The sequence below is a fragment of the Simochromis diagramma genome, unplaced genomic scaffold, assembly GCF_900408965.1.
Source record: "Simochromis diagramma unplaced genomic scaffold, fSimDia1.1 OVJJ01000685.1, whole genome shotgun sequence".
Classification (NCBI taxonomy): Eukaryota; Metazoa; Chordata; class Actinopteri; order Cichliformes; family Cichlidae; genus Simochromis; species Simochromis diagramma.
Window position 1 is genome coordinate 8,545,988 of NW_024387477.1, and position 18,727 is coordinate 8,564,714.

The following is an 18,727-nucleotide window of genomic DNA, read 5'->3' on the forward strand; positions in this document are numbered from 1 at the left end:
GGGTTTTTTTTTTGCCATTTGCAAGTCAAAAAATTTGGGCTAATAACTACATATCAAGTTTACATATAATAATTATAATAAGTCTGCGGGCATTTTCCCCTGTAGTGAAAATAAACTTTCATAGCACTTCCACCCTAAGAAAACCAGTAAAAATAATAAGGAGCACTTGAAGGCAACAGGAGTTCATTCCTGTTCGTCACATGACTGGAAGGACAGACTGAAAACCACAGCATGTCCCAAAAAACACACATAAGATGTACAAATTAAATTTGCTTTATTACAAAGAACAAATGAGCAGTTGTATGAAGAATCATCTATACCAGCACTAAAATATCTTGTAGTTGAAAAGTAGTTGTGAGAAAATCTTGCTTGATCTTGAAGAAGGAAAAACATAATCAATGGAATTATTGGAGTGCTCATTTGGTCAAATGCCTCTTGAATCCAGGATGTTTGAGAGAGGTCTCCCTCAGTTTTTCTTCGGCTCTGATGGAGGTGACTCTACCAGCTTGTTGTGGACATGCATCATCCCTGCGGACAAAAAACAAGACTCAGTAGTTTTTCTATGACTCATGTCTGCTTTGGAAATATTTTTTCTTAATCAGCTGGAAATATAAAATGTTTTTCTCCCACTCAGCAACTGCATGATCTGTGATTCAGTGTCTCACCTTTAAAGTACTTCACAGTTTTGACTCGCAGTTCCAGGGTGGCGTCTTCATCGCACACAAAAATGGTCTGTGGGTGCTGCTGAAAGGCAGACACTGTCCACATGTGATTCACACCTTCCTCTATGGCTTTGTACAAAGCAAACGCCTTGTGTGCTCCGGTGATGAGAATCATAACCTGAGGACAGATTGAAAACCGAGAAATAACTCAGCAAGTTCAGAAGTTAACTGATGACCACTCTCCTTGATATTTAGGCACAGCAGCAAAAACACAAACACCAAGGCACGTGGCTGACACTGAGCCAGACTCCCAACCTCTTTGGCATCCATGACAGTGCCCACTCCCACCGTCAGCGCCATGGTGGGGACTTTTGACAGATCTCCATCAAAGAATCGGGCATTGGCCATGATGGTGTCCTTCGCCAGCGTTTTCACCCTGGTCCTGGATACCAGACTTGAACCAGGCTCATTAAATGCAATGTGGCCATCAGGTCCAATACCTGACACAGAAAAAGAAGAGGGGGCTTAATTGTTTTGCAATCATTTATTACAGAGCAGAAGAAAAGAAATGTGTGGCTGACTAGCTGCAGTATTTTCACTTTTATCTGTGTGTCTTCTGACCTCCAACAAACAGCTGAATCCCCCCAGCAGCTGTTATTTTCTTCTCAAAGGAGTCACACTCTGCCTGCAGGTCGGCGGTGTTGCCATCGAGGATGTGCGTGTTCTCTGCTTTTATATCTATGTGCTTGAAGAAGTTATTCCACATGAAGGAGTGGTAGCTCTCAGGATGATCTCTGGGAAGTCCTATAAAAGCAGTTTATGGCAGTTTCTTATGCAAGACCAGAGCTTGGAAGAGTCCCTCACTCTGTATGCTTAATGGCACAATAGAGAACAATCAGGACCTACCTACATATTCATCCATGTTGAAAGTCTTCACGTACTGGAATGAGAGATCTCCATTTTTGTAGTATTCAATTAGCTTCTTATAACAACCTAAAGGAGTGCTTCCTGAAGACGGGCAGAAAAAGCAACAAAGGAGTGAGAGGAGGAAACGTAGGCTGCACATTAAAATCATGCAAATCTAAATACATGTGCTAAATGCTACAGCCCAGGATTGCACGTTGCTCTTACCTGTAGGGAGCCCCAGAGTGAAGTATTTGTTGGGGCCAGGGCTGAACTGTAAAATCTTGTTTCTAATGTACTTTGCTGCCCATTCGCTCGCCTGGTCGTAGTCGTTCAGGATGATGAGCTTCATGGTCCTGCAGAAGTCAAAACAGTGAGAAATGAAGCAACGAAGTTGTTTAGACTCTAAACAACTTCAGATTCTAAGAAGATCGGCTCAAAACACTCCTTGTCAGACTTTAGACTCATCAATAAAAATCAGCCACAAGCAGAGCAGTTGGAGCTCCGAGGTTTCCGAACATACTCGCAAATCGCTCACAGCTTTACTCAGCCGCGCAGTGTCGACAGAACCTCACATTTACTGATTTTAAAAAAAGTAATTTAGTTAATGCAGCCAGCTTTACCTTTCAGATTTCAGTCCGAGCACACGGCTCTGGGTGGATCATGTGACTTTCTGCCGGAGGCGAACAGCGCGCACCGCGGAAGAAACGAAAACTGAACTTCAAGCCCAAGAGCTGAGAAAACAAAAGGCACTGGGCTGCTCCACAGCGCCCTTTTATGACAAAAAAGCCTGTGTCCCAAAGGCCAGTCCTTTTTTACTTTTACGCGAGAGTTTTGAACGATTATTGTGAGCTTTTAACAAAAAGAATGAGTCTGCTGTTGCACAAACGCCCTCTCAGCTTCCCAGGATCTAAAAGTCTAAACAGTAGCGTCTGCACATTATGTCCACTCCAACCTTTCATCATTGCCCAAAATGCATTCCCGACCAAACAACAGCTGCCGATGGGTGAAAGAAGCTTTTGAAATTTTCGAAAAACTAAGATTGTTTGCAGTTTTTTAAATAACCAATTACGTTTCTGATACTAATGTTAAAATAATAAGCTCTGCATCTTTATGATGAGGGCTCATTTTAAGGCTCAGACACTCATTAAATTAATTTTATAAATTCTCATGTATAAAAAAGTGCTGCTAAAAGGCGTCATTGATGAAAAAAGTTGATTAAAATAAAATGATTTTAGAATACTAAGTCCCATTTACTTATCTATTGTTGTTTTACCAATTTTCCCACGTTTTTTGAATTGTAATAATCGATTTATTCAGCATGATCATAGACCAAATCTACCTACTTTAGTAAGGAGTATTGGTGTGAAAAACAGAGGAGTAAGATCAAAATGTTGGTCTCTTTAATTGAACTTTTGAATCCATTCCAGGCCTTTTATTTGTCCTTAAATATCCTTAAAGACCGTTGAAACGAGCTACATTTAGATTCAGCATGTGCTGTGCTCTCTGCAGCTTTACAAGTATAAGTGGGTGTAGATGTTGGATATGGACTGACTTTTATACAGACACACTGTTGGGTATTTCCATTTTTTCAGTAAACTGGGTACAGAAACACACTCAGAGCGTGTGCTGGTCACGTGTCCTGTGTGGTATGGCTGCATCCATGGGCTCAGAATAAGATAGGAGATAGGCATGAACTCGTCCATCACCAGGCAGGATGACAATAGAGAAGCTCAATAACATTGTTTGCTTCATGTAGCATTCCTATCAATCTTGATGAGCTTTTATAAACCTCTCTGTCTTTTTTGCCCTCCTGCCTGCATGTTTGTCCTTATCTTCTTGTTTCTCTGTAGGGTGACCAGTACAGACACCTGTTTTCTGTACAGACATCTGTTCTTTATTACTATTATTGTCCTTATTATTTTAATATTATTGTTTTGTTTACTCTTATTGTTGCCTGCTGCTAAACTAAACTAATTTCCCCTTGTGGGACAATAAAGAATTTGTTTTGAATTGAATTTGGTCTATATATTTGTGAGGAGCTGGGCTTCTGTGCTTAGGCTCCCAGAAGAAGTGGAAGAAAATGCCTTCATGGTTTATTGTTTTGTTTTTATTTTAGAATTTAACTTTCATTGACATGGTTGATATGAACTGTAGAACACTCTGCATTACCCACTTTACATTGCATCACACTGTACTTCTTCTACAGAGTATAATGTGCAAAGTTGATAATGCTCAATACGAGGTGCCACATTAAACAGCATTTAAAATATGGTTGATTACTTTAGAATGTGATTAATGGTTTAACACAGACGAATCTTTAGTCAGCAGACTAACAGCTCACAGCTCCTCTCAGCGACCACTGACCCACTGTAACCAGAAGAGGGCAGCAGTGCCAAGGAAGAAGAGATGAGATGTCCCATGTTTAATTATATTTGTTTCCTAAATGCCTACTCACTTTCTACAGAATTTGTTATCACCACACTGTGAGACCTGGATTTAATAAATATGGGAAGGACACTTATGCATGTAGTGTACCAAATGCCTAGTACCTGAAATCTAAATCTTTGGCTGTGTCTGTCCATCCAGTGTTCTCCTTGCTTCAGTCAGAAGTTAGAGCACACATCACCGGCTTCTGCTGTCCAAATTTGTTTGGTTGTGTGCCGGTTTTTCACAGAGGGGCCAGCGTCAGTGCATCACTACATGCTGCATTTCGGTTTGCTGGCTAGTAGCAGCAGCAGCTACGCTCAGATGATCAAGCTAAATTTCTGACACTGTCACAGTTTTATTCCACACCACACACTGTGATGCAGGACCAGGACTGAATTATAGGAATTGAGGTGAGATGACAAAGCTTTGAGAGCAGCTCCATGAAAATATAAAAATATCAGTGTTATCCTTCAGCCTCTTAGTAGCTGCACATATAGAATAAATTTCAAAATCTTGCATCACCTCAGTCTCAAGTGACAAGACTTGGCATCAGACCTCGAGGTCAAGGTCACGAAGATGCAAACTTTTTCGAGGCTTGTACTAGATGTATCTATGGTATCAATTTGAAAATACAACATTGTATTTGCAAACCTGGGCGTCCATGGCACGCAGGCAGGTGGCAAGGTCAAGGTGGGATCCTTGACCTTTAAAAGGAAGCAGGAAACAAACAGAAGATAACTGACTGAAGATGAGCTCGAGCATGATCACAGACAGTGAAGCACAGAAGACAGAAGCACATGAAGGGATATAAATCTGTCTAATTAAGAAGCAGAAACCACTGTGAGTCTATTTCAACCTCGTTAGTTTAATATTAAAGCGACAGCAGGTGCAAAATGACAAAACTCTGAAGCAGGGAAAGGCTTGGCAGACCGTTGTTCTCTCCTGATCCCGCCTGACGGATTTTTGTCTACCTCTGATTTTCTTTGTGTCCATCCCACCAATTCCGATGGTCTCGGGAAAATGCCAGTTCAATAAAGTGAGAAATTTCAGAGATGAATTCTTCTGCGTCTCTTTCCGTTATACGTGTGATGTCTTATCCTTCATATTTTGTTCTGACATGTGTTTGTAAGCCACCATGGCATTTTCTGGCCACACACTGAGTTTGTTTCCTCTATTTGGCTCTTATCAAATTTACAAGGGGATAAAACTAAACACTGACTGACTAAAGTTACACTGAAATAACAATGCTTCTCTTTACTCTGTGTTGCCTCTGAAGTATAAAACCCAGTGGGAAACATAATCAGGTTTGTCTGCAACAATCCAGCATCACTCAGCGTGAAACTAAAGGTGACTGTCTTAAAAACAGATTTTTTTTTGCTTTCCAGGAGTTCTGTTATCCTCGCTTATTGTGGATGCAAAGACCTGATACAGCCGTTTGTAAGACAACACATTTATGGTTATTCCTTACATACAAAGTGTGCAACAGACACATTACATAGTTATCTATGATGTGCATTAATGAGGAAAAGGACAGAATTTCTTCTGAATTTCCACTTTCATTGATTTCCACCTGTGATATTTCATTTCCCAACGTTTTCACATGGAACAGTTTAACAAACCCATAATACTATCATATAAACTGCAATATTGAATAAAACAAGGAGTCAAACAGAAAAACAAACAAACCAAAAATGGTTTTAAATCCTGATTTGTATCAGCTACCTGTTAACCTATATTAGTTCCTTTCAGATTAATCAAAGTTTCCTTTACTTGTTGTTCTAACTCTCTGATCAATACAATCAATAGAACTCCACTCAGTTCTATCGATTTAATTTAACCTAATTCAGTCCACCCAATGCTTTCACTCACTGTATGCGCAAACTGTCAAGTTATGATACCCAGTAACACTTCAACAAGTTACCAATACAACTCAGACACAATGAATTTGTCTTGAAAGGTGCTATATAAATAAAAGCTGTACTTTTATTTACTTTCTTTACTCACTTTTTATGTTATTGCAATAACACTTTTTACACTTTTTTTTAACACAAAAGAATTATCCTCATTCAAAAGTCATGTAAGAACCTCATTGGTTTACGGAATGTTGATGTTATTTAAAAAATTCATACAAAAACATGACCTCGTTCAAAAATTTCATGTGACAACCTCATTGGCTTATGGAATTCTGATGTCACGGGCTTCTAAAGCTTTGATCCTTTGATCCTCATGAATCCTTAAGTAGGGGTGAGGATGTAGAACTTTTAGTCCGTTATTTGCAGCACTTATGTTAGCAGCATTCAAACGTTCACCAGTAAAGCATTTTCAAATATTTGGATCCTTTTCGTACTCACGGTATAAAGACTCCAACATGTCTCAGAAAGAGCAAGAAAGACAAGAAGCTGACCCCAGCTCTATTCCATGGTATGAGTCCCTAGACCCTTATATCAGCTCTCTTCCTTGGGATGAACAGGTAGAATTAGAGGAAAAGCGATTGGAAGAAATGGAGAATGAAAATCTCATGAACAGAGAAAAGATTAAGATCCTGACAGAAGAAAATGAGAGAAAGAGCGCTGAATTAGAAAAATTATCCTAACAAGCTGCAGGAAAGGGAAGGTATTATTGAGGAGAAAAACAATGGGCTTCCAAGATAAGAAAGATCACGAGCTCCAAGAAAGCTGGAAAATGAAGCTCTGGAAAAAATTAAAGATCTGCTCCAAAGAGAAAAAAGAGAGCATGAAAGGGGATAAATGCTCAAGAAGAATCAGGAGCCTCCAAGAAAAGCTTGATGGAGCTCTGGAAAAAAATAAAGATCTGCTCCAAAAGGAGAAAAAAGAGAAGCATAAACAGGACAACGTGGTCAAAGGAAGATCAGGAGCTCCAAGAGAAGCTTGACGATGCTCTGGAAAAACTGAAAGAAATCCACAAGAAGAGAAGCAACAGTCCACACAGCAGAGAGACCTGCAGAGCAAACTCCAAGCCATGGAGGAAAAATACAAAGCTCTGCAGGTGAAACATGATAAAAATCTGCACAAAAATCAACAGTTGCTTCAAGACAAGAAGAAAATGGAAATGAAACAGAAGGAAATGGACTCCAAGCGTGACGAGATGGAGGAAAAACACAGATCGCTCCAAATCAAGCTTGAGAAAAAAGCGCACGGAAATAAAGAGCTGCTTCAAGAAAAAGACCTACAGAAAATACAACAGGAAGAAGAAAAACTTAATCTCCAGAGGAAAAATCAAGCACTCCAAGAATTGTATAACGAAACGAAGTACAAAACAACTGTACTGGAAGGAGAAAAGAAAAAACTGGAAAATCAATGCTCAGCGATGCAGAGTAGCATCAATGAGATGCTGAGAAAAAATACCGAACTTGAGGAACTTTCTAAGACCTTGAAGCACAAAAACACTGAAATCCAGGCGCAAAAGCAAGAACAACAGAAAACACATAAAGACCTGCAGTGTAGACTTCAAGAAATCCAGAAGAGAAACCAGCAGCTGGAAGACATGCACACAGATGTGCACAAGGCAAAGCGAATAGAGGAGGCAACAGTTAAAGAACTGAAAGACAACCTTAAAGAAAAACAAGAACAATTAGAAGACATGGTGAAAAGATGCAACAAACTTGAGAAAGAAAACGTAGAAACAATCGATGAGCTGAAAACCCTCATCATTGAGAAAAAAGTGCTCGTGGAAGAGTATCTGAAAAAGAAGAAAAAACGCTTCCACTGGTTCTGGAGGAGGGGCACTGCTGCTTCTCACCTGATGTAACCTCGTCTTCCTCCACCTCTATTCCATCTTCATTTCCCCCCTTCCCCTTCCCCTCCCTCCTTTGTCCTTTTTCACCCTCACCCCCCGACCAGTCCCGGCAGTTGACTGCCCCCTCCTGAGCCTGGTTCTGCCATAGGTTTCTCCTTTAGGTTTCTTTCACTTTAAAAGGAGTTTTTCCTATCCACTGTCGCCTGGTGCTTGCTCAGAGGGGATTGTTGGGGTTTTCTCTCCTCTCTCTCTTTCATTCTTTCGATCCTCCCTTTTCCCCCTTCTGCCTTTTCCTTTACCCAATAAACACAATTGCCCACATTTTACATGTGTTTGAAAAATGTCTTCATTCAACAATAATTCATCTTAGGTATAAAAACAAGAAATAGGTAATAGCTGCATGTGTGTTTGTGTGTGTGCATAATATACATACTTGTTTCCCAGAAAGAATTAATACTAGATGGATAGAGACAGGTTTTAAAGACTAGAAATGAAAACATGTGAGTCCTGTCTTTAAATAAAAATATATAATTCCCTATATTCCTATCTATTCCAAACAACGGTAGTAAGTAACAAAGTTTCAAATTTGTCTTTCACTTTGACTCTTAATTTACTAACCAGGAACTAGAGGTCAGAGGTCAAATGTGGCACGATACCTTAAATCTTTTTTGTGATACTTTCTGTATGTGGACCAGAGATGGGCAACACCGCATAGTCTGATTTCTTTTTTCAAGTAACGAGTAAAGTAAGGGATTACTATTGGAAAAAAGGTAATTAGATTACTGTTACTTTCCCGTAAGCAGGCTACATTACTGCGTTACTAATCCTCGTCATTTTCTTCGTGAGAGAGTCTCATGACAATGATGTACGAGCGTGCGACGTCCGTGGCAGCAACAGACGTGTGTAGATCAACAAAGGATAATATGGAGTGCAGGAGAGAGTACGACCATGCAGGGTTTAAAGCTTACTTTGAGTTTGATTCCAGTAAAAAGTGACAAAAACATTGAAAACATACAGTAGTGAAGTTCTTAGCTCCCTGTTTTAGTTTTGTTGTCGTCCTCCCCGGTGTTCCCCTCACTCTCTTGCTATTTGATGCATGAATGCTTCCTCGGCTCAGCTCCCGTCCCCACACCCTGTCGTCACTTTTTTAAATACTTCCATCACACCAACAGGCACTTTAGAATCACCAATTGACAAGCATGTGTTTGGACAGGCTCAAACCGGAGAGGTGATCAATGGACCACAGCGCTGCACACCCCTGGCAACTTTGGGGGTAAAGCCACTGGTTTGTGGTGGTTGCCAGGTGAAATCAGAGGTCTGCTGCACCAAAAACATAATTCTGATTGCTTTGGTTGCAATCAGATTGCCATAGTCATCTGCAGTTTGCATGTTGGATGCCAACTACTCACAAAGCGGTGGGAAAAGTTTGGTTTGGTTTAGTTTGGCTTTCATCTTTACTTTTGCGTCCTTTCTAAAAACACTGACATATAGGTCTGGTCTACCTGGACTGGCAGCATGCTCGAGGTGTCCCAGGCTCGTCTGTTTGGTGACGCGGTAGATGAGCTCGCCTCATCTACCTTATGTTGCAAGTCTCAAATCTTGATTGCCTGGATCCATTTAGTGTTTTATCATATGTGTTTTAAGCGGTAAATCTCAGGTAAAATGAACTGTTCTATCTGCCAGGAAGGACACAAACACAGACCCAAGATAAACAAAGACTGGATACAGTCTTTATATTATCTGCATGTCGTTTGAAATCTACAGGGAGTGCAGAATTATTAGGCAAATGAGTATTTTGTCCACATCATCCTCTTCATGCATGTTGTCTTACTCCAAGTTGTATAGGCTCGAAAGCCTACTACCAATTAAGCATATCAGGTGATGTGCATCTCTGTAATGAGAAGGGGTGTGGTCTAATGACATCAACACCCTATATCAGGTGTGCATAATTATTAGGCAACGTCCTTTCCTTTGGCAAAATGGGTCAAAAGAAGGACTTGACAGGCTCAGAAAAGTCAAAAATAGTGAGATATCTTGCAGAGGGATGCAGCAGTCTCAAAATTGCAAAGCTTCTGAAGCGTGATCATCGAACAATCAAGCGTTTCATTAAAAATAGTCAACAGGGTCGCAAGAAGCGTGTGGAAAAACCAAGGCGCAAAATAACTGCCCATGAACTGAGAAAAGTCAAGCGTGCAGCTGCCAAGATGCCACTTGCCACCAGTTTGGCCATATTTCAGAGCTGCAACATCACTGGAGTGCCCAAAAGCACAAGGTGTGCAATACTCAGAGACATGGCCAAGGTAAGAAAGGCTGAAAGACGACCACCACTGAACAAGACACACAAGCTGAAACGTCAAGACTGGGCCAAGAAATATCTCAAGACTGGTTTTTCTAAGGTTTTATGGACTGATGAAATGAGAGTGAGTCTTGATGGGCCAGATGGATGGGCCCGTGGCTGGATTGGTAAAGGGCAGAGAGCTCCAGTCCGACTCAGACGCCAGCAAGGTGGAGGTGGAGTACTGGTTTGGGCTGGTATCATCAAAGATGAGCTTGTGGGGCCTTTTCGGGTTGAGGATGGAGTCAAGCTCAACTCCCAGTCCTACTGCCAGTTTCTGGAAGACACCTTCTTCAAGCAGTGGTACAGGAAGAAGTCTGCATCCTTCAAGAAAAACATGATTTTCATGCAGGACAATGCTCCATCACACGCGTCCAAGTACTCCACAGCGTGGCTGGCAAGAAAGGGTATAAAAGAAGAAAAACTAATGACATGGCCTCCTTGTTCACCTGATCTGAACCTCATTGAGAACCTGTGGTCCATCATCAAATGTGAGATTTACAAGGAGGGAAAACAGTACACCTCTCTGAACAGTGTCTGGGAGGCTGTGGTTGCTGCTGCACGCAATGTTGATGGTGAACAGATCAAAACACTGACAGAATCCATGGATGGCAGGCTTTTGAGTGTCCTTGCAAAGAAAGGTGTCTATATTGGTCGCTGATTTGTTTTTGTTTTGTTTTTGAATGTCAGAAATGTATATTTGTGAATGTGGAGGTGTTATATTGGTTTCACTGGTAAAAATAAATAATTGAAATGGGTATATATTTGTTTTTTGTTAAGTTGCCTAATAATTATGCACAGTAATAGTCACCTGCACACACAGATATCCCCCTAAAATAGCTAAAACTAAAAACAAACTAAAAACTACTTCCAAAAACATTCAGCTTTGATATTAATGAGTTTTTTGGGTTCATTGAGAACATGGTTGTTGTTCAATAATAACATTATTCCTCAAAAATACAACTTGCCTAATAATTCTGCACTCCCTATACAAGACATGCTGACTCCATGTCTGTGTAGGTTCCTAGTCAATCAGGTCATGTTTGTCTTAAGAGAGGCAGCTAGACTCCTTTAAAACATTTCACTTCTCATCCAAGAGGTTTGTTCAGCTTGAAAAACAAAAAGGTGAAGAGTCCCAGCTATTTAAACCCTAATGGAGGTTGTTCTCTATGGAGGTGGTAGCTGACCTACATACTATTAATCATGAGCTAAGGTTTGAAAAACCACATGTGTCATTACCAACAGGGGTTCCAAGTTAAACCACTGGCATCATGGGAGAGTGTCTGCGTCTAAATTTCACTCTTTCATGGATATGCTTGTCAAATAAAGCCTGATTTTAGTTTAGTTTTCCTTCTATAAATAGAGATATTTCTAAACTGGAAATGTTCAAACTTCAAACTGGCGCAGAAAAACAATTCAAAGAGTATTAAGTGTCTGATGGTTCAAATTACCTTGAAGGACAATCATTGCAGTATACTGTAAAATGAAACACTGCATATACATATTATACTAGAGAGTACCTGTGTGTAGTATGAATAACATAACCACCGCACCAGAGGTGTAAGCACCTTTTGCAAGGCACTCAAGGAAACCAATGAACAGCCTCAAAAATAAATGAACAGGTGGAGATGCAGACTGTATTTGCAGATTACAGCTCCACCACAAATCAAACTTCCATATTACAGCGAGACTGCTCAGCAAGGAAAAATAGTCAATCTCAGTAAGACTGAATGAAGACAGACTAAAAATTAATTGCATCTGCTCACACATTACTCAGCTGTAAGGTTTCCTAAGTACTCAGATGTAACACTGTGGAGGAAAACCCAAAGAAATGGCAAACAGAAGTTCATTCTAATAAATTGGAAATGTGGGTCAAGTCCGTCAAAACATTTTAATTAAATCATTAATAAAACAGATATTAAGAAGACTCCGTGTAATAAACATCTTCAGGTATGCTGGGTTGTCCTTCTTGCTACCTCAAGTGAGCAGACAATGCAAACCAGCTTTCCCGAGCTGGTTTGCATTCTCGAGTTTTTTTCAAATCCAAGCAATGACATGTAAATAATGCACAGTGTGTGTGTGTGTGTGTGTGTGTGTTTGTGTGTGTGCATAATATACATACTTGTTTCCCAGAAAGAATTAATACTAGATGGATAGAGACAGGTTTTAAAGACTAGAAATGAAAACATGTGAGTCCTGTCTTTAAATAAAAATATATAATTCCCTATATTCCTATCTATTCCAAACAATGGTAGTAAGTAACAAAGTTTCAAATTTGTCTTTCACTTTGACTCTTAATTTACTAACCATGAACAAGAGGTCAGAGGTCAAATGTGGCACGATACCTTAAATCTTTCTGTGATACTTTCTGTATGTGGACCAGAGATGGGCAACACCGCATAGTCTGATTTCTTTTTTTCAAGTAACGAGTAAAGTAAGGGATTACTATTGTTTAGATCAACAAAGGATAATATGGAGTGCAGGAGAGAGTACGACCATGCAGGGTTTAAAGCTTACTTTGAGTTTGATTCCATAAAAAGTGATAAAAACATTGAAAACATACAGTAGTGAAGTTCTTAGCTCCCTGTTTTAGTTTTGTTGTCGTCCTCCCCGGTGTTCCCCTCACTCTCTTGCTATTTGATGCATGAATGCTTCCTCGGCTCAGCTCCCGTCCCCACACCCTGTCGTCACTTTTTTAAATACTTCCATCACACCAACAGGCACTTTAGAATCACCAATTGACAAGCATGTGTTTGGACAGGCTCAAACCGGAGAGGTGATCAATGGACCACAGCGCTGCACACCCCTGGCAACTTTGGGGGTAAAGCCACTGGTTTGTGGTGGTTGCCAGGTGAAATCAGGGTCTGCTGCACCAAAAACATAATTCTGATTGCTTTGGTTGCAATCAGATTGCCATAGTCATCTGCAGTTTGCATGTTGGATGCCAACTACTCACAAAGCGGTGGGAAAAGTTTGGTTTGGTTTAGTTTGGCTTTCATCTTTACTTTTGCGTCCTTTCTAAAAACACTGACATATAGGTCTGGTCTACCTGGACTGGCAGCATGCTCGAGGTGTCCCAGGCTTGTCTGTTTGGTGACGCGGTAGATGAGCTCGAACGGCTCGCTGTCGTGGTCGCTGGCTGACAGCTGCAGCGTGATCAGCTTCTGAAAAATTACATTTTCTTATGTTGCAAGTCTCAAATCTTGATTGCCTGGATCCATTTAGTGTTTTATCATATGTGCTTTAAGCAGTAAATCTCAGGTAAAATGAACTGTTCTATCTGCCAGGAAGGACTCAAACACAGACCCAAGATAAACAAAGACTGGATACAGTCTTTATATTATCTGCATGTCGTTTGAAATCTACAAGACGTGCTGACTCCATGTCTGTGTAGGTTCCTAGTCAATCAGGTCATGTTTGTCTTAAGAGATGCAGCTGGACTCCTTTAAAACAGAAGTTCATTCTAATAAATTGTAAATGTGGGTCAAGTCCGTCAAAACATTTTAATTAAATCATTAATAAAACAGATAAAAATATTAAGAAGACTCCGTGTAATAAACATCTTCAGGTATGCTGGGTTGTCCTTCTTGCTACCTCACGTGAGCAGACAATGCGAGCTCTCTCATTGTCCATCTATTGACAATGGAGAAAGTTTTTTTCAAATCCAAGCAATGACATGTAAATAATGCACAGTGTGTGTGCGTGTGTGTGTGTGTGTGTGTGTAAAGACCTGGTAAAATCTGTGAGGTCAGCTGGGAGGAGTTTGTGAGGGCCAGACCTATACTGATCTCTATATAAAGAACAGTGTCTTGTAGGATTCATAAGAAGGCAAATGGAACTACAAAAAACGGAGGTGAGTTAATCATTTCTGTTGTGTGTGTGTGTGTGTGTGTGTGTGTGTGTGTGTGTGTAAAGACCTGGTAAAATCTGTGAGTCTTCAGTATTAAAGGAAAAATGTAACTTTTGATGCCTAAAGTGAGTGCTTTAGGCATCTGGGTGCTTGACTTTATCCTTTTAGAGGGAACCATAATTTTAAAGTAGTGTACTTTTTTTTCCCTGATCAATCACCTCTTCAAGGTGAATTTAACATTTACAACGAAGAGGGTGAAAATACACTGTTAGCCTTTGCAGTAATTTCCATAGCTTAGTACTGCAAAATCAACAGTAAAAAACTCTAAAGGATGTTTGCAGTTTAGTACTGTAATTTGCATGTAATTGTGGGAAAATACCATAAGATTACATTATTTTTACAGTAACTCACCGTACTCATGGAAACAGCTGTAAAATACAGCAAATGTAACAATTGGTGATGTTACTGAGATTATACTATTACACCATCTGGATTTCTGTTGTTTTCTACTGTAGATCTAAGAGTAATTACTTAAATCCTCATTCAGAGTGTATTACTATAAAATGCGATTCACTGTGAAAGTAGTATAACATATAAACTACAATATACAGCATAATTTTTAACTTAAGGAGTAAGTTGCAGCCACACTAAAATTTAATTCCTTGAGCTGAATGGAACCTCATATATTAATAAATGTATTTTTTTATTCAAACAATGTGAAACATTATTACAGTCCACTTTGTATCAAACAACCAGTCTCACTCTTACAAAAAAGAATATTTAAGTATAAGTATACTTTAAAAACTAGAAAACAAGCAAGTATACCTTTAGTTCACTTTGTATGTATTTTCTTCCTTTTTTTTTTTTTTAGACCAAATTACATTCAAGCATACTTTAAGTACAGTTAGAAGTATACAGAAAAGTATAAGTACATTTAGTCTATACTTGTAGTATAGTAGTGCTTGTAGTATACTATATAGTATGTAATTTATTTGAAGTATACCTGAGGTTTACTAAAAAGTAAAAAGAAATACCCAGCATGCATTGCAGTACTTTAACTGTGAAATTAAAACAACTATGAAACAAATGATTGATGTTTTAAAACAAGAATCTGGTAAAAAAAATTCTTGTGCAATGTCTTTTACCTTTTGAAAAGAGTAAGTGGGGTAAATCATTAATTTAAAAAAATGAAATTGTTCAAACCGTGAGTGAAAAGGGTCAATAGTTAATAAACCTCAACTCTCAAAACATTTTCTACCCTGTTTACAATATAATTCTGGTACTTGAACTATGGGTGCAGTTCTCTGCAAAGGAAGCCTTTGATAGTTAGATCTGATATCTGGGGAATGAAGAGATTTGTTACATGTGAAAACATATGTTTCAATTGCATTTTAATTACTGTTTTTCAATCTGAAGTAACTCAAATATAAACTAAAAAGTAAATTAATAGTATACTTGTAAGGTTAGTATTGTTATAGTCGAGTATATTTTAATTATACTCTTGTAGACATTATGACATTATGTTAGTACAATTATAGTGAACAAAAAGTACATCTAAAAGTTTATTTCAAGAATACTGTTATGTACTAAAACGGGGGCCAATATAGTCCCAAGAAGCATTATTAGTATACGTACTAGGTAAGGTATACTTGGGAAATATAACTGAAGTATACTTATTTTTTGTATGGCCAGCAACAAAAACGAATGGCTACATTTAGAGTAATGTTTAAAAATGACTTCATTTAGCAGGGTGTTCCTTTTTTCTCTTCTTATTCTTTCTTATACTGGACCTTCATATGTTTTGTATAAGGTGGTACTTTTTAAGACACCTCTGCCTAACTACAGTGAACTAACCTAATAATATGCTCTGGTCGTCATTTTACACAAGTTAAGGTGTCACATCCATGAAACCTACACCACTAACCAGCATCAGTACTACAACTTCACTCTCAAAATTAATAAATTCTGGGACAAGCAGAAACTGTATTTTTAGCGGTGCATTTTGTGGCAGGCCAGACTGCTATTAAATGCTCTCCTAAAGAAATAATTCCTTTGTAGCACCACTTCGTCTTGGTTCAGAAGAGATGTCCTGGATATACGTGATAATGTAACATGGGTGTTTATGTTTGTTCATGTTTAGCGCGTTGGGTTGTGTTTTTAAAGCGATTGTTACGTTTTTAAAGCTTTGTAATGCGACAGGTGCGATAGCCGACACCACACCTTCACCTGACGTACAACGTGACGTATGACGCACATGTCGGGTATGCACTTTCAAAACAACAATGAGGATAGAAAATATTGCTCGAGGTGGTTAATGCTCCTTTCGCTGGTTGCCAACCACCATTAACTCATTCACTGCCAGCCATTTTCAAATCAGGTAACTCCCCACTGCCATTGACGTCTATAGACGTGTCTTGTAGGATTCATAAGACGGCAACTGGAACTACAAAACTACAAACTACAAAAAACGGAGGTGAGCTAATTATTATTTGGTAACATTTCTGTTGTGTGTGTGTGTGTTTGTGTGTGTGTGTGCGTGTGTGTGTAAAGACCTGGTAAAATCTGTGAGTCTTCAGTATTAAAGGAAAAATGTAACTTTTGATGCCTAAAGTGAGGGTCTGGGTGCTTGACTTTATCCTTTTAGAGGGAACCATAATTTTAAAGTAGTGTACGTTTTTTTTCTGATCAATCACCTCTTCAAGGTGAATTTAACATTTACAACGAAGAGGGTGAAAATAATGTAAGATGACAGTGCCACTGCTGGCACTGTCATCTCATGTGAGGCCCACTTTAGTGTTTAAGTAGTACAAGAAACAAACAAACAAGAAAACATCCACAAATATTTCTGAAAATGTAGTGTTTTTTTTTAAAATTTCAAATATTGTATAGCAAGAAAAAACTGCAAATGTGAATACATGTTTTTTCTCACTCTTAACTGAAGCCTTTCATTGACTACCAGATAAACAAATTGGTACTCTCTTTATGGCCAGACACGTGCCAGCACTTTTAATTTTGCTTCTATTTAACAAAATAAAAATGCAGACATAAGTGTACACATTAGTTTTTGACTGCTAGTGAAAATTGTTTTCTTTACAAATAACTCTCTCACTGAGCTAACAGCCAATCCCTCGACACGTTTGTGCTCTCTGCTCATATTGCCTTTGTATTAAATAAGTTTTTTGCTTTTTAAAGAACTTATTTTAACATTGCACTGAACAATAAAAAAAATCCTCCCTAACAAAGAAAAGTAACTTCAAGGGCCAAATTGCATTATATTTCTTCACGTCAATATACGGGCTGCAAATAGGGGTGATGTGGGCCGGAAGTGGCCCCCAGACTGTGAGTTTGAGACCCCTGTATTAGACAGTGATCTTGAGCTTCACTAACAAGGAGCACTGAAGTTGTTATGCCAGCACATAGTTTTGCAGCACTTTACTAGGACACGTCCTGTTGGCTTTTCCTTGTCTGTATTTTACAGTTACACACCCATACTCAGGAGATCCTGTGAGATTAATTCTAGGTAATAATTACAGTGGGGCAAAAAAGTATTTAGTCAGCCACCGATTGTGCAAGTTCCCCCACTTAAAATGATGACAGAGGTCAGTAATTTGCACCAGAGGTACACTTCAACTGTGAGAGACAGAATGTGACAAAAAAAATCCATGAATTCACATGGTAGGATTTGTAAAGAATTTATTCGTAAATTAGGGTGGAAAATAAGTATTTGGTCACCTCAAACAAGGAAAATCTCTGGCTCTCACAGACCTGTAACGTCTTCTGTAAGAAGCTTTTCTGTCCCCCACTCGTTACCTGTATGAATGGCACCTGTTTGAACTCATCATCTGTATAAAAGACACCTGTCCACAGCCTCAAACAGTCAGACTCCAAACTCCGCCATGGCCAAGACCAAAGAGCTTTCGAAGGACACCAGGAAAAGTATTGTAGACCTGCACCACACTGGGAAGAGTGAATCTACAATAGGCAAGCAGCTTGGTGTGAAAAAATCAACTGTGGGAGCAATCATCAGAAAATGGAAGACATACAAGACCACTGATAATCTCCCTCGATCTGGGGCTCCACGCAAGATCTCATCCCGTGGGGTCAAAATGATCATGAGAATGGTGAGCAAAGATCCCAGAACCACACGGGGGGACCTGGTGAATGACCTGCAGAGAGCTGGGACCAAAGTAACAAAGGTCACCATCAGTAACACACTACAACAGCAGGGAATCAAATCCCGCAGTGCCAGACGTGTTCCGCTGCTGAAGCCAGTGCATGTCCAGGCCCGTCTGAAGTTTGCCAGAGAGCACATGGATGATACAGCAGAGGATTGGGAGAATGTCATGTGGTCAGATGAAACCAAAGTAGAACTTTTTGGTATAAACTCAACTCGTCGTGTTTGGAGGAAGAAGAATACTGAGTTGCATCCCAAGAACACCATACCTACTGTGAAGCATGGGGGTGGGAACATCATGCTATGGGGCTGTTTTCCTGCCAAGGGGACAGGACGACTGATCCGTGTTAAGGACAGAATGAATGGGGCCATGTATCGTGAGATTTTGAGCCAAAACCTCCTTCCATCAGTGAGAACTTTGAAGATGAAACGAGGCTGGGTCTTCCAACATGACAATGATCCAAAACACACCACCCGGGCAACAAAGGAGTGGCTCCTTAAGAAGCATTTGAAAGTCCTGGAGTGGCCTAGCCAGTCTCCAGACCTCAACCCCATAGAAAATCTGTGGCGGGAGTTGAAAGTCCATGTTGCTCGGCGACAGCCCCAAAACATCACTG

General features: G+C 39.6%; 1 protein-coding gene across 1 annotated transcript; it reads right to left on the reverse strand.

Annotated features, from left to right (window-relative positions):
• Positions 1-257: 257 nt before the first annotated feature.
• On the reverse strand, positions 258-2,324 carry gnpda1 (glucosamine-6-phosphate deaminase 1). Its single transcript, XM_040016614.1, has 7 exons — positions 2,189-2,324; positions 1,794-1,921; positions 1,569-1,670; positions 1,284-1,466; positions 978-1,162; positions 666-840; positions 258-528 (listed from the first exon to the last, which is right to left on the reverse strand). Exons 2-7 carry the CDS (start codon positions 1,915-1,917, stop codon positions 467-469), a joined length of 831 nt encoding a protein of 276 aa, XP_039872548.1. The 5' UTR covers positions 1,918-1,921; positions 2,189-2,324; the 3' UTR covers positions 258-466.
• Between the last annotated feature and the right edge of the window lie 16,403 nt (positions 2,325-18,727).